This window comes from Suricata suricatta, chromosome 13, assembly GCF_006229205.1.
Source record: "Suricata suricatta isolate VVHF042 chromosome 13, meerkat_22Aug2017_6uvM2_HiC, whole genome shotgun sequence".
NCBI classification, from domain to species: Eukaryota; Metazoa; Chordata; class Mammalia; order Carnivora; family Herpestidae; genus Suricata; species Suricata suricatta.
The window spans coordinates 53,100,962-53,118,428 of record NC_043712.1 but is presented as its reverse complement, the minus strand read 5'-3'; the positions used below and the strand labels follow the sequence as shown (position 1 = coordinate 53,118,428).

At 35.5% G+C, this 17,467-nt stretch overlaps 1 protein-coding gene across 9 annotated transcripts in view; it reads right to left on the bottom strand.

Annotated features, from left to right (window-relative positions):
- Positions 1-17,467, bottom strand: part of NFIB (nuclear factor I B) — a 445,780-nt gene that overhangs the window by 45,751 nt on the left and 382,562 nt on the right. For all 9 annotated transcript variants that reach the window (XM_029919732.1, XM_029919733.1, XM_029919736.1 and 6 more), the window contains exon 6: positions 16,933-17,051. In XM_029919732.1, the coding sequence (XP_029775592.1) occupies positions 16,933-17,051 (119 nt within the window). The remainder of the gene's footprint in view (positions 1-16,932; positions 17,052-17,467) is intronic.

Genomic DNA, 17,467 nt, shown 5'->3' with positions numbered 1-17,467 from the left:
GAAGCTCAATCAAGGCTATTGCAACTGATTATAATGTTTTCAAAATTTTCATTAAACGCAGCTAAGTTCACCTGAGTCACTCTTTATAAAGAGCACATAATCAAGGGAGTTTGTACAGAAGTTCAGAAAGATGAGAGAATTATGTAATCTTTCAGAAATGAATCCTTCACATTTTCCTAGTCAAAATAATATACTTGGCTTTACTGAGTTATTATTATAAGTCCATTTATTTTTCTGGTTCTCTGTAGGCATGCATCAAATAATAATGGTATCTTCATATTTAGAACACACAAAAGAATTATATAGAAGGCAACACAGCAGGAACAAAATAAACTTCACACTTCAAGTTGTAAAAGGGACCCCAAATTGTTTTCTCCTCAAACAATAAAGTTAACTTATAACAGTAAAAATAAGAACAAGAAGATCCATTGTCCACACTAAAACGACTTCTTTAGAAACAGATAAAAAGAATGATAGTATTAGAAAGTGGGCTTATCCACCGTTGTCTTCTCACTAGATGAAAATAATTTTTGAGCCCATTAATCAAAAAAAGATACTGGTACTGAGCATGTGCAAAACACTATGCTAAGTATACAGGGGCCACAAAGTGACCCCTGCCTCCAGTCAGAGGAAAAACAACTCACTGGACTGAAGAAAGAATAGAAATAAAACGTCAATTATCTGGGAGAAGGGTAGAGTTTCTAGCTATTACATTTTAATCATGAATCAAACTAGTATTGTTTTGATTTTAATTTTATTTTGAATGTCTGCAGTCTAGGAGACCTCATGCCAAACTGAAAAATGATACCATTTCTATTTTTAATGGACTTACAGGCTATAGAAATAAAAAATGTTTGAGGAAGGAATATATAGGAGAGATGGTTTTAAGTGACCTTTCTGTGGAGAAAAACAAATGTCATGCTTTTCTACTGTCCCTCAAGCCAGAAGAATAAGAGATAAAAAAAGATTAAGTTGAAAGGTAGTTGAGTAATAATAAAGCTGAGCAATATATAAATATACAATAAGTTGAATAATAATACATACATAATAATGCATATGTTGAATAATACATGAAATAAAGAAGTTGGGGAGAAGAAACATGGTAAGGAAAGGATTAGCGGGTGTGTTTCTGTTGGTGGGAAGGAGGCAGCAGTTGCTGGTGGTCCAGGAGAAAGAAGCAGGGGCCAGTGAGGGCTTGCAGTCAGACAAAGCGGTTTAAAGCTGATTCGGAAAGGCACAATCTTTGAGTGAATAGGCCTCAGCAGGGAAAAACTCTCCAGAAGCTCTATCATCTCTTTTTTCTTTTGTTCTTGTAGCTCCCACTAGATTTTCACTTGTACCTGCTCACCTCAAATATCTCCCGTCTAGTCTGCTTCTGGGCCTTGCTCTTCCCAGCTCATTCTAGTCCCTCAGACTAGAGGATGATATCTTTCCACCTTCTTATTCCCACTAAAGAACAGTATTTTATCCCGTGAATCAAGTTAATTTGTTTTCACTTTAAGCAATCCCTCCTGGGACTGCGGAGCTCTAGATTTCCTTAATTATCTTCTGTTTGTGTCTGCTATTATCAGATGGATTTTTTTTTCATTTTTAAAATTTAAAACTTTATATTTATTTATTTGGAGGAGTCTTGAGGAGGAACAGAGAGGGGGAGAGAGAGAATCTCAAGCAGGTTCCACGCTGTCAGCATAGCACCTGACGTGGGGTTCAATTTCCCAAAATGTGAGATCATGACCTGAGCTGAAATCAAGAGTTGATCACATAACCCAATGAGCCACTCAGGTGCCCCTTTATTTTATTTTTATTTTTTGATGGATGTATTATCATTATTAGTTTGTACCTGCTCTACCCATAGTGTGTGTGTGTGTGTGTGTGTGTGTGTGTGTGTGTGTGTGTGTATGTGTGTGTATGAATTGACTAACGGCTTATCTCCTATACGAGATGATTTTATTAAAGATACAAAGATTATGGAGGCTGGAAAAATATGCTACTTGGGAAGCGAATTTTCAAAGATCTATCACTGAAAGACAGTAGAAGAGGTAGAACAGAGGGTTTATCTTAAAATCTCTTGCATATAAAAGAAGCTGGATGGTGGACTGATAATGAGTAGCCTAAGATGAATGAAATAATCATCCTTGGTATATCATAAACTGCATAGTTTCAGGAGCAGATACCACCAGATGAGGAGTAACTGAATATAAAGCAAAAAAGAGAAAACATGTTCAGTCACTGAGTTTCTAGGAAGTGTGAGAAACTAGGACAAGGCATCAAGTTCAAGATGTTAAATAAGACCACCTGCTCCCTGACCTGGTGATGCTTACAGGACAGGACAAATACTTACAAACACAAATACAAAAATTCACTAAGTAATTGCAATTCAGATAATATTAGATCACAGAGAATATTCTTCTTAATTAAAGAAATCACTGAGGCTAATTTAAAAAAAAAAGGAAGATTCACATTGATGGTATTATTCTCCCATATCTCTACCCATATTTAGATTTCTAATTGGACCATGAGCTATGGCTTTAACAACCAACTGTAAAGTCAAACACATAATAAAAGGTCACTAACAAGAAAATGTTCAAATAGGCTACTTATATGAAAGTTGGTTCATTTATATTCAAGCATAGCTTTAAATAAGTAGTTCACAAAATCAAGTCATCCCACAATTGTTACCAGCCATAATATAATTTTTTTGGCACTGGGACACCCATACATCCTAAGCCCCGATGTGTCATTCATTTTACAGCGTCACTTCAAAGAGATAAAGGCTTAAGCAAATAAAGAGTTAGATCAACTCATCTCCCAACAAGGTAATTTCATCTACAAAGGAAGAGCATTGCTGTGAAACACAGCGTATGCACTCGACTCATCAGCAGCTTGCACAAATGGTGCTCCAGATGTATATCTGTTCAAGTCAGCCCAAGGCAACAATTTTGATCAATTCTAATGTGATAAAATGCTGCAGGGAAAGTGTGCAGAAACGTGTTTACGTCAGCCCTTAATTAAACTGTTGTTCACTTCCAAAGAACCTTAGGAAACACTAATGAGACATGAGTTTTGGCAATTTCTTCATCAAAGCAGAGACCCCTTCCTCAGTCTGTAGCAGCCTGTCATCCAAGTCGCTCCCGGGATAAATGTCACATGGCACTCCCATCAGTTAGCCACCTGTTAGTAGAACTTCGCTGAAGTCAACTAGTGATCTAGGGCAAGCTCAAACAGCCACCTTAACACCTGCCTGTCTGGGACACCTGCTCCTTTTTCACATATAGTAGAGCAATATGTTAGCTTTTCCAATATGCTTGAGTAGATTAAGGTTACAAATCGAATTTCTATCACCTACATAGAAATCACATCATTTTCTTAAAAAACAAAAAAAGTCTATTCTTCTTCTCTGTAATGACACATACGGTCTAAGCTTTTTCAAATCAATTATGTAAGAGCACAAAAGAATTCGTGAATTTCTGGAGGCTATTAATTTCAGCATGGTATAACACTAAATTTAAATATATTAACTGTGCTGTTCCTATAATTTAGAAAAACATTTCTATCTGGTTAACAAAGAAGCAAATGGTCTCAAAATATTTTAACAGTCCAATCCTTTTCCATATTTCTAAGTTGTTTTTCTCATGTATATACCATGCTTGTAAAAAGTCTAACCAAAGGTATACGTCATCAAGTGCTGGCTTCTGTTGTTTTCCAGTATTTAAGGTTAAGGTATGTTTTATTATGAAGTGCTTAAAAAGCCATTAGCGTTGTTAAAAGTGTCTATTTTTTACATGATCAAGATGCAGAACAGATGCTACAGGATTTTTTTTTTCTTTTGCAGAAGAAAACTCAGCAGCAGTGAAAAACCATACGAGGGAAACTTCTGTTAACCTTGACCCATTAGGAGGAGCATGACAGACCAAAGAAGGGAAGTGCCTCTGTGGTAACAGCCCACATAGTCCCTGACTGAGATCTGATAAGATTATATCATATTGACAAGTCTTACTAAGCTAATACCTCTTACAATTTTCTAGGTCTCTATTTTTTACAGGTTTTAGACTTTCATAGATCTTTTTTTTCTTCTAGAGTTTTGTAAATTTACAAAGAATAAAATCTTTGCATATAGAAAATCTCCTCAGAGACAGAGACCAAATTCACTGTTGGATGAGGCAAAGGTGGCCAACGCATCCATTATTCTGCTGAAAGTCTGCCAAGTAACACAAGATATTGAGGGTGGAAAACGCACTTCGCCAAACAGGGGAATTTCTGCTGTCCATTAAAATGCTAGGGTGGCAGCTAGAAGACACTATGGAAAAAGGAACAAGCTATCTGCATGAAATAATAGTGTAGTTTGTAACAAACGAGAGGCTACCAAATCCAATGTGTGGGGACCAGGTCAGGAGCTAGGAATCTGATACTTTTATATCAGGCCATAAATCCAGAGTCAGTCTAGAGACCGGGAAACAGCTTGGGCCCTGCGCCCAGAGGACAAGGAGAAGGCAGGGAATGGGGACTCTGCCAACTGAATGCTAACAGAGACCAAGGATTCTCTTCCTCTGTTTTTGCCTTGGGGTAAATCAAGAAGAGGGGAGGAAAGTTTAGAGGTAATTTATAACTGTATAAACTTTATGTAAAATACTGCAATTATCAAGCCTAGAGGATTCCAGCCCAAAGCTCTGATGTATTAATTTCTATTGTTTCCCTGGGGAGAACCCTGGGGAATTTTGCCTTAACAAGTTTTACCTATGGATAAAGGATTGATGGCTGGGAGGTGCCCTGAGGGAGTGTGTCCTGAAGGCTGATGAAGGGAGGCAGAGCATAGTGGGCTACACCTTTCCTTGAAAGCTTTGTATAATCCCTGAGGTACAGTCTCCATTTCCCCATTTTTCTTTTCACAATAAAATGGAGCTATGTGATGTGATGCCCAATGGTGTAAATGAAATGTAAGCGACAAAAAGAAGGTTCATGGGTAGCGTCCTAAGGCTATGGAGACACTGTTCTTTAATTATATTTCAGACGACATATTTCAAAATAGCGTATAGAACCATGTGCTACATTTAAATACTATGGATAGGACAGTGGAATTAAACTGCTCAGGCACCACTAGTAGGAATGCAAATTCATAAGACCTTCCTGGATTCTGTACCAATATTTACCAAAAGCCTTAAAAGTGGACAATGTTCAACTCAGTAATTCTATAGTAGGAAGGTCTTCGTTTCTTTAACAAAATTTCATGGACTATCTACTTGGCGATTTGATGCCAGAAAGTATGCCAGTTTTGGGGACAGCAAATATAATTAGACTGAAACAAAATAATCAGATTGAAGCCCAAATATCTCCATAGAGTGCTGTTCACTGTACCTTTATTATATAAAAACTTGCAAACTACATACACCTCCATAAGCAAAGTAGACATTTACAAATTTATAGTATAAGCAATGGGGGGCTGGTATATTATGCAGCCATTATAAAGTGGAAATTGAGTGGCATGGTAAAATGCCATTATATTATAAAAATCTATGTGACAGGATTATAGGTGATTTTTATTTTCTTATTTATATTTGACAGTTTGTTTCCCCAAAACTCCCACAAGTAGTTTTTACTGTTACAATTTAAAAAAAGGCAAAATATGTATTTGAGGAAATAAATACTGGCTGTGGCTCCACAGAGTATTATGATGAGCAGACAATATTGGATCTTGTTATGTTACTTGTTGTTTCTTTCTTAAAGTACGGACATGCCTCACGGGCCTTCAGTACCGCAGGTTGCAAACACATATAAAATAACGAGATGCCTAAATGGAACATTTGTAATTTAGTTGGTAAAGGCAAAACAATGTATTTTTGAGAGTACAAGTGAAGAGAATATCTGAATATCTGTTTCCAAAGACTCTTCTAGATGTAAAATTTTATGATTGTGTGGCAAATGTGAATAAGTCCTTCCCACACACGCCAAGTTAACGAAAAGCTCGGAATGTTATGACAAGACATATGGACTTAATCCCACTACAGTAGTTTCATGATGATACCAGATGATTCAAAAAAATAATTAGCTGCCATGTTAAGAAAGTATCTCCATATATATATTTACATTTATCACACTCTAAAATAACTCTGGAAAACGGCAAGCTACATTAAGAGGAGATAAGATATCGTCTTCAATTAAAATTTTCCATCCTTTTTTAAAAATGAAATTGGTTCTTTTTTTAAAAGAGAAAATATGGTAGCCTTCATGTTAAATAAATGAAAATTCTTACTTTAATCATTGAGTTGTTTAATCTTAACTATACTGTGCATGTAACTGTATTCTTCAGCAATTTGAAACATTCGTGATCGTTTAAGTCTCTCTCTATTGTATATTTCAATCCGGTATGTTAAGCGGCATGTTAGGACAAGTCTCTGTTTATCACATCTCTATTTAAAAAAAAGTCTCCAGGCTACACCTACACCCAATACAAAGTTAAAGCTCAAACCCCTTTGAAGCTCACAAACATCTTCCTGAGACATTAAAAAAATGACAACAACAACCCTTTGAATAATGAAGAACTGTGCTAAATGAATACCGAATAAATGAAAACTACTTTTTAGAAATACCTCAGAATCCTTTTGTCCATTAAGCAATTTCATTTTAACAGACAGACAATGGTGAAGTGTCTTGAGTAATGTCAGAAAATCTTGTTTGAAAGGAGGAAAAACACCACACAATTATGCAGGGTTCGGAGCATATTTTAGTCCCTTATTAAATACTGGCATAGGTAAGTAGCTGCTATTCACCAGGCCTCTGGGGAAACCGCCTGGCTATAGAGGCTTATTAGTGTTAAGCATCTGAGAGCCATGGACTATAAAATAAAATCAATACCGTAACCTTAGCTGTAAAAGTCAGAAAGATACTGGAAGAGTTCTAATTTAACAAGATTACAGATGAGATTTTAGAGGAGAACATTTGGGGAAAAGCCATGCATTTAGAAACATTTATGCTACAAGACATCTCAAGGTTTCTGTTGTTACTAATGCTGTTATTATCCATGCTGGTAATGGTTAGGGTTGATTTAACTGATGTGTTACTTTAGTGGATTTACAGGAAAGTCCTAGAAATGATCTGGAACTTATTTCAAATAAAATCATTAGATTGAGGTAGTAAACTAATTGCTTAGGAACAATTATGATTTGATGTGGTTCAGTGTGGGCAGAGAAAAAAATCACGAAAATGTTAAGGTAGTTAGTTCAGTAGCTCAATGCAAATATGATTACTCTGCACAATATTCTCTTTCTCTTAATGGAAAAGTAGTCAAAACTGGTATAAATTGTAGTGTTTAAGTTCAACCTAAATCTATATTTTTCCTCTAACAAATGTAAATGAAGAAAAAAAAGAACATTCTGTCAATGAAATTACTATGATGGCATATTTATTATCCTAATGGTTTTAGAAATCACGTGAAATTGATCAGTAACAAAACCTCTATTTAGTAATGGACCAATTACATTTGTGAGATAATGTCAATGAAACAGAATATTGTCACAGGATAATGGTCTCCTATTGCTACATCCCTAGTCATTTAGAGAAAATAAATGTTGCCGTCTGGCTGAGTCATTTATTTTCAAAGTAGGAGACACTGATCCCATAACAAGGTTCTGTTATAATAACTCAATCTCTATCAATCATTTGTTGGACCAGGATGGCACAGGACAGGACATGTATTTGTAAGAACTGCACATTCCTCAGCTATAAGGCAAAACATATGGTGCCTGCAAGCATATAAACAGCCCAATTATTATGTTATTCAAAGACAGGATTTAAAATAAACAGCTAAAAAATAATTTAGGAATTGGAAAACTTTCAGAATTTTCAAAGAGATCCATGTTAATGAAACCTTAAAATCTCAAGTACTAAAGATCTAAAAATTCTTCGACTTCAATTAACTTAAAATCTAGAATTTGGGACATGAAGGGACCTTAGTATTTAACCCTGTTATTTTACAGATGAAAACACTCAAAATCTTTCTGAAATTAAGGGATTTATCTAAGGCCACACCAATATGTGGAGTTTCCCGGTCACCATTATAATGCTTTGTTTATAAGGCAAAACATTTTTGAAATAGAACTAAAATATACACACAGGTATATATGACAGTCTAGACTACAGGATTATTTTATTTTAACAAATTTATTTATTTATTTATTTTTGAGAGAGAGCACAAGCAGGGGAGGGTCAGAGAGAGAGGGAGACATAGAATCTGAAGCAGGCTCCAGGCTCTGAGCTGTCAGCACAGAGCTTGACGTGGGGCTTGAACCCATGAACCGTGAGATCATGACCTGAGCCAAAGCCAGATGCTTAACTGACTGAGCCACCCAGGTGCCCCTACAAATTTTTTAACTTTTATTCATTTTTGAGAGACAGAGAGAGACAGAGACAAAGTGTGAGTTGGGGAGGGGAAGAGAGAGAGGGAGACACAGAATCTGAAGCAGGCTTCAGCTTCTGAGCTGTCAGCAGAGCCCAGTGCAGGGCTTGAACTCATGAGCTATGAGATCATGACCTGAGTTGAAGTCAGGCACTTAACTGACTGAGCCATCCAGGCGCCCCCTTTAATTATGTTTTTTAAACTAACTTCCAGGCCCAACATAGGGCTTGAATTCACGACCCCAAGATCCCATCATGTGTTTTACTAATTGAGCCAGCCAGGTGCCTCAACACTTTAGGATTATTTATTAACATCTTAGTATTAAATGCAAATGAGACGCTTAACAGACCAGTCCAAGCACTGTACTCATGAATCCTCAGAGTCTATGCATCCTTCAGACATTATGTACATTTATCTGTACTTGTTTCATGTATTAGAAAAAAATACATAATAGAGGTTTTATAACCAGTTTGCAAATCACATCACAATGACTTGTGTGGAAAGCAGTGTGTGTAGTATGGGTTCTGCAGCAAAATGAACAAGGGTTCCCGTTTTACCTCTGCTACTTATCATCTGTGTGATTTACGTCAACTTTCTTAATCAATGTAGTGATTAGTTTAATGATCTGTAAAATGGTTTTTCTTTAAACAGGGCTGAGAAGCAAAATACACGTAAAGTCTTGGCCCAGTCCTCAAGGGTAGTAAATGCTCAATAAATGGTAGCCACGAAGGGCAGTGTTCTTCACTTGTATGTATTCATTGGACACAAATTTTAAGTTCTATGGTTCCTTCAACAAATAAATGACACAGAAAAAGGAGTTAGAGTAAAAATAGTTAATGCATAAAAATAGTCAATATAACTATTTAAGGTTAAAAAGTGGCTAAAAATCCAAACACATTAAATGGACTGTTTTGGGTCCTCATTTAAACAAAACAGCCTCTGAGATATTCTGGGCTATTTAAACATGGAATATACATTAGGTGGTATTAAGCAATTATTATTATGTTGTTAAATTGATAATAGGATTGGGGTTATGTCAAAAATACAAATGAAAACACTCAGAAGTATTTATAAGTGAAATAACAATGTCTGGGATTTAATATTAAGAAAATTTCAAAAAACGGAGTTAGCAAATGCAACAAGATTGGCAATGTTGATAACAGTTTAAAGCTGGGTACATGGAGGGTCCCTTTGTGAGGCTCTCTACTTTCATGTTTTCTGTAACAAAAAAGCTTTTCAAACATCATGCTTCAACATTCAATCCAAGGCTCTTTTCCACATTTGTCTATCACAAGCATGCATATCTTATTTCTTTTTAGTTCAGAAACTTTTAATCATGACACTAATATTAAGAGAGAGGTTTCTTAAAAAAGCAGATATACATTTTACTATCTCAATACTTTGTTTAGACAATTCTTCCAGAACTCTGACAACTCATAAATTCACCTCCACTCCCCCATTTTAGTTCTGCAAGATTTAACAGACTCTTCCATGAAAAAGTGTCCATCTGCCAAGACAATGTTAAGCAGTATTAAAATTCTATTTCTCTGTTTCTCCCCAAATAGGTAAGTTTACATATTTCTTCTTTAGGTGGATTGTAGGATGACAGAGGGGGGAAAAATCAGCCTTTAAAAGAGAAGACCTAAGCTCTGTTCTTTATTATCTGAACACTTGGGAAAAAGACAGCCCCTCACTGATCTTCAGATTGCTTAGCTGAAAAAGAAGGAGCCTGAACTGCATCTTGCAGAGGGCTCTAATAATCTGTGTTCTATCTCTGAAAAATCAATCTTTTATACGTATATGATGTTCACAGTATACTAACTCACAAGAATCTGGCTTTCTAAACAACTTCAAAATAAACTAAAACATGACGTTAACATGTAAAAAGATTTGAAATAAAACTTTTATTTATTTAAAACTCCAAGAAACTTTTCATGGCACACCATTATACTGAAGCACACCATCTCTCGTGGGTTTTCCACTTTCCTGTTTTAGGCTGTGCTCCTTCAATCTAGAGACTCAGCATTAAATAGCAAGCTGTTATTTTTCCAAACTAATTATCCATTGTGGTCTGAAAAAATGCTATATTTTCAAATCATTAAGTCTCCAGAGCACATAACTATGAGATAACTTGCCGCTATTAGGTAGTATTGGTCTTTCTAACACGTACCCAGGTTTGCCCCATCCGAAATACTCTCCCTGGTTAGAATGCATAAACAGGGGCACAAGCTTCTGATGAAAGCTTCCACCTACACGTTAGTGTTTTTCCTTCTGTGTGAAAGATGCTCAAGTGGTGATTTTTCAATGACAGCAGTATAGCAGAAGGAGAAGGAGGTATAGCGGCGCACAGGCATCATGGGGTTTGGAGTGTGCTCTCCAATGGCATCATGATTTGTGGAGAGGTTCACGGGGAGTTTGGCAAGAACTGTAAATTATTCACTGTTGATATTTTCCATTATAAGCTAAACAAAAAAGAAACCTTAAAACTTGTGCTTGAACATTACATTAAACCATTTCTTCACATATATGCATCAAAAGCACTGATATCTCTAATTTTGTCCAGCCAAAAATTTGATATTTGAACATCTGATATTTAATCTTTGTGACATTCCTTAAGAATGTAAGGAATTGTTGGTGTTCTGTCTGGTTCCCAAAGGGAGCTTAAATATCCTTCCAAGAAGATTACTAAGCATTTGTCTTGCCATTTTCTAGGAGTTCATTTACTGTTAATAACTCCCAGACAATAGTTATTCAACTGTTTGTAAAAGCTGTTCATTTAGCCAGCTCCCAAATTTCTATAGAATTTTTTTTTCTTCTACAGAAATCTTGAGATTATATCATTTGTTGGATTGTAGTTAAGGCTAGTGCACTGTTTTCCAAAATTTGAACCTAGGATTAAACTTCTCTATTGATTCTTGAATGGAAAAAAACAGGTTCTGAAGTCACGAACTTAATCACAGTCGATATCCATTCAGGGATAGCCACACTGATAGCACATGGCAGTATATTAAACATTCTACAAGTTCCTTCATGAATGAAAAAAAGGTTACATTTTTGTTAAAATACAGTTTTCCAAACTCAGTTGAATGCTCTTGTATTTAGTGTGGCTATTAACATTCCTTCAAGAAATGCTGGTCTCTTATTCTAGTCCTATCATATTTTCTATGACTCAACTCATGATATTAGGCTGGCATTCTTATTCTCTAGCCGCAGTGTTCCCTGAAGCTTTTGGTTTAATCCATTGGATATTTAATCCTACATCCTCATACAACTCTATAAAGTGTAAACTGACATATAGAACAAGATTTAAAACTATACTATCAATGAGAACAGTTGAAAAATTATTACAAAAAAATCTCTAGGGCTAGGAAATATATTAAAACTTCAAAAGACTAACTGAAAAAAGACGTATTTATGTGGTTGAATTGTAAATTTTTTAAGTTAGTGTTATTTGCTAGTACTTAATGGCAACCAGAACATGATGCCTAAATATTACCTATTTGAGAGTCCATATGCATTTTTAAACTACCCATAAAATTCTAATAACCAATATATTACTAAGTAGTGCTTGTTTTTGGTAATGTATCAATTCATCGATTTTTGTGTAAAGATTTACTTCTCATAGTGCTTAAAAGTAAACTAGTTCTTAGGCACAGAGACAGTCCCCTCATAGTCTGGTTTACATGATTTATTCTGTGTGAAGAACCTTTTTCATAAATAGTAAAAAATTATTTTTCTGCTCAGCAGGTCAAGAGCTGGAAATTTAATGTATTCATATTTATGTGCCCAATGCCTAGAAAACTTCCTGGCAAATAATAGGCATTTAATAAATGTTAATGGAGTACAATTATCTAAAATCCTAAATGTGTTGGAATTAATAAAATTTCACTGCATAAAAAGGCTTTTTGAATTTACATTTTATAAAACTAAGATTACAAGTTGTTTAAATACTCATCAGACTGAAAAGCTGTTTAGTTTTCCATTTAGAAAGCCCAGCTGTATATTACAAATATATTTACTGTACCATAAATGACTATTAAATAATGTTTTAGGAGCCTTATATGCAGACTGACATGAATCACAAAGTATTAGAATGGCAGTGGCAGAATGTTATTGATAAAGCATTGTTTCAAATGTCCAAGCATTCCATTTGTCAGTCTGTTCAATTCCTAGGTATAGGCGCGCCTGGGTTGCGCAGTGGGTTAAGCGTCCGACTTTAACTCCAGTCATGATCTCTCGGTTCATGCATTAGAGCCCAGCATTGGGCTCTGTGCTGACAGCTCAGAGCCTGGAGCCTGCTTCAGATCCTGTGTCTCCCTCTCTCTCTCTCTGCCTCTCCCCCCACCCTTTTCTCTGTCTGTCTCTCTCTCTCAATCAAAAATAAATAACTAAGCATTAAAAAAGTTATTAAAAAATTCCTAGGCATTAACATACAACAAGATTTAGTTCCATGGAAGTAATTTATTAGAAGAAAAAACAAGACCTATTTCTTATTTTTCCTCTTTTATTAAAAGTTACAGGGGCGCCTGGGTGGCTCAGTCGGTTAGGCATCTGACTTTGGCTCAAGTTGTGATCTCAGAGTTTGTGAGCTGAAGCCCTGTGTCAGGCTCTGAGCTGACACCTGAGAACCTGGAGCCTGTTTCAGATTCTGTGTCTCATTCTCTCTCTGTCCCTTCCCCACTTGTGCTCTGCCTCTCTCTGCCTCTAAAAAAATAAATAAATAAATGTAAAAAAAAGGAAGTTACAAAGAAGTACTCAAATGATTTCACGAAAAGTACTTCAACTATGAATTGAGTCTTTGAATTGACTCAGGTGGAAAAAATTTAAGGCACACAAGATCAGATGGTATTTTTTGTGTGGTACTTGAATTAAAAGAAGTTGTCAGCATACACATTGATAAGCTACCCTGGTTCTATTAATTTAATCTTCAAAATTGAAAATGATGGAACATGGTATACAGAAAAACCCAAGTTTTCAATTGGGGTGGAACAGTCAGGAAGTTTAAGGCTGGGAAATTCATAGAAGAGATTAGCAAGAAAGAATACTTTAGAATCCAAGAAAGGAATGTAACAACGGCTGTCTAGCCCTTTGTTAGTGGCCAGTTTTCTTTTTTTCTTTCCTTCCCTCTGTGTCAAAGAACACAAAATAAAAATATAAGTATTACATAATGTAGATACCAATAAATTTAGTTTCCCTCACTATATATCAGGAGAGATTTAAGCAAATATATAGATTCCCATCCATTGTTTGACACTATTACACAGTGCTTAGTTTTAAAATGGTCATGTCTCTATTCTACAAAATTAAAAATTACAATTCTTTTATGATCATGACATTGTAACTTTTCTGTTGTGAAAAAATATATACATGAATATGAGTAATTATGCTTATAATACCCTAAAATAAAAATACTTTTCTCATTATACTATTGAAGCTACATAAATATTTATTATTACATAAACCTAGATTTTGCATTGAAAATTTGCCTAATTTCTTTTCAAAATAAAGTGAGTATACAGTATTACTTTAGTTATATTATATCCTGTATTCTCATCTACATGGAATAAAACCCAATGGCTGTTTAGGTTGGTGTTTCAGATTATAAGGAAAAGCAGAATGCCACACATTGCCTGGAACTTTGTTATCTTTAATTCTTATACTTCAAAAATCAGTGTTGTTAAGGGCTCTGGCAGGATTTTAATATGCAAAGTTAACACTAATAGAATAAAGCATACCCAGGAAATAGTTAATAGTAAATTTTAAACATTTTGGCCAATTATTAACACAAGCAAACTTTAATCAGCCAATAAGTAGTTATTGATTACCAATTAGCACAGGGCTTTGTGGGAGAAACAAGTACAAGACATGCATCAAAGCCATAGCGAATGGTGCTCGATGTGCCCTCTAGAACATTCCCTTCATGACCGGCAACTGTGTCTGAAGAACATTTGAAGATGGACAAGAACCACCATGGGGCATTTTATTTTGCAAATTTTAAAAAGGCAATTTTCTAGGAACAAAAAGACTGCATCTGGCTTAGGAAATTTGTAAAGATAGTGCTGTGCTGTCCTGTCTTTTTAATTGTAGTTCAAGTCCTCCCACAATGGCTTATTGTGCACATTACAAAGTCTTCAGGGTCTTCAGAATTAAAGTGACAAGAGTTTTTTTTTTTTAAGTACACTTGAGAATGGATCATTCTTCCTTACTCTTAATATAATATACCCTTCCAGACTTCTCCAGTAATTCTAGACATCTTGACAAAAGAAAATCACCAAGACAATACAACGATTTTACAAAGAGAAAGAATGACAGTTTCCCTTCTACTTTTCAAAAATGTTTTATAATATGATTTGAGATTGGCTTTATTCAATAGGCCGAAAGAGGAATCAATTTTTACAAAGTGACACTCTCTATAATAAAGAACACCTAGACTTCTGAACAACACATCCATTCCCACACATTCACAATGTTATTATTATTACCATTAGAATCTTTTCCAGAATAATTTTTGGAGGGAAAAAATATGGTTTTGTTTAGAAGAAACTGACAATGCCCAGTTAAACAAGGAATAATATATAAAGGGTTGAGGGTTTTGTCTTTTTATTCTTACTTTTGCAAGACTGGTGAAAGTCCCAGAAGTATTATTTCTTGCCTTCACTAATGAGACTTCTGCTCTGCCTATCCATGTTTCATTTATCCAACAAATATCTTTTGTGCCCCTACTATGCACCAAGGTACTGGTTACATAATAGCTAAAATAGATAAGGTCCCTGCTCTCAAAGCGCAGGTTTAGACAATAATCCCATAAATGAGTACGTAACTATCTATTATGAGAACAATGAAGGAACACTATTGGGTGTCAGGAGAGAAAAATAGTAAGACCTAATTTAGACTGAAATTCCTCAGTTTAGGCTGGGACTTGAAAGATGCCCCAAATTTTTCCCAGATGGAGAGTTAGAAGAGGAGAATCCCAGAGAGCATGGTTTAGATGAAGTTCTTGGGCTTTGTCTTCCCAAGTATTACAAAGCAGTATGTTAAGTGCAAGAAGAAACATCAGACAGCACCTGTTGAGGCCAGGGTGGTGGTCTGATGCCAGACAAAAAACAGGGCCTGTCCGTCATAGGAGAGAATTTGGATTTTCTCCTAAGTGGACTGGAAAGTTGCTGAAGGATTTACGCAGGGAAGTAATATGGTGGTATTAAGTTTTATAAAGACTTTATCTACTGCCTGAAGAACAGATTTGGAAGAGGAGGAGGTCATCTCAGAGTCAAAACTGTCCTGCTGATTTTCAGTTCCTTCTTTAAAATAACCCATCATGTCTCCTTACTTGCTTACCCACATAGTGTCAAGCCACACAGTACAACGTGACCGCTCCGACACTCACTCTTGCACAGTGTTTGGCTCTACTTTTCTCTCTGCCCACTATGCCCCTTCTTTACCAGTTAACGATCTCAACATGCTAAAAAGACCCCCCCAGACTCAAAGTCCAATGCCTCCATGACATTTCTTTCACTATTCTTTAGACCCTGTGGTGCTCGGTATGAAAATGTGGAGCAGCAAAAAGTTCTGAATAAGGAACTGACTTTAACTCTTATGTTTCAGAGTCATTTGTCTCCTGAAATCACCTAGTACACAGTCCCCCAACCTCCGATACATACACTCAAGTGTAATACATGTAAGTGTAATGACTAAAAACCATTGATAAAGAGATTTTTCTTTTACATTTTTAATAATATGTAATATTTGATGTAAAAGATAATTTTTCAACTATTTTTATGATTCTGATCAATTTTATACACACACATACCAACAAGACTTTGGAGTTAGCTAATGTTTTTATTTCTATGCTTAATACTCTCCCTCTAATTGTAGCCAAAAGGCATGAGAATGTCTAATGAAATATAAATATATTTAACCCAATAGACTTTAAGAATGAAAAAGAGCTAAGTCTCCATTCAGAGAGCCAAATTATATCTATAAAGTTCTATTTTTCTCTATTGCTGCCCTACAACTCAATCATAGTTTCATCTAGAAAGAAGCATTATATTGACTCTGACACAAAGTTTCTTACATTACATTGTATTTACTGTTTACCCTGTACCCATTTCCCAAAAGGAATTATGGCTTCCTTGAAATGGGAACTTTCAGTAACTGGCACCTGCAAACCGCTTGAAGTGTGGCTTCGCCCTGAAACACCCCACACAAAGTCACAAACTGATCTCACTGAATCAGAACTTGTGGTTTTGCGACAATCCAACCAACGAACAAATGCAGACAGGTGGTAATCAGTCACATCCATAAGTGAGGGTTCTAAATGATCATCTGTCTGGGAGAAAAAGTCCAATAGACATGGAAAATATAGGACTTTTGTAACTTTGGTGACCTGTGACTAGTACATTATCTAAAAATAATTTCACTGCAATCATTTTATGAAGAAAATATAATCTATATCAATTCGATTATGAAACTTTGACTAAACGGAACTTTCGAAGCAAGCTGACATCTTTCTCTAATGTCTCTGCGGGAACCTCCTTATTGCTCACCTTGATCTCTTTCATGCCATGTTCGACTTCCAGCAGCTGGTGAATTCGGAGAGGGATAGAAGTCTCCTGTAGGACTTGGCTCCATATTTTCATCTATGGATATAGTTTTGGGTCTTTTGCTGTTAAAATATGACAGTAGTTACATTAGTGGGCTAAGAAGGCACGTAGCATATGAAAGTATACAATTTGAGAAGATTCTTATTGTCAACGTTTACATAAACCAAAGTAATATGATCTCAGAACCATTTCTGAAATAATGGTGTACATTCAGGACTTCTATAGGATTAGCAAGTATTTCTAGTTGTATATAACATTTATTATAGCATATTATACCTGTACCTAACAGGTAGGATGTTTATTATATTTACCTTTTGAAATATATGTCCACAGAAATTTCAGTACTGAAAAGTGAATTCTTGATGTGTGTACTAATTTTCAAATTATTAAGATTATACTTGACTCATTATTATTATCAATGTTAATAATATTCATTAGCATAGCACTTGCCATTAACAATGTAATCTTTTTATATTAA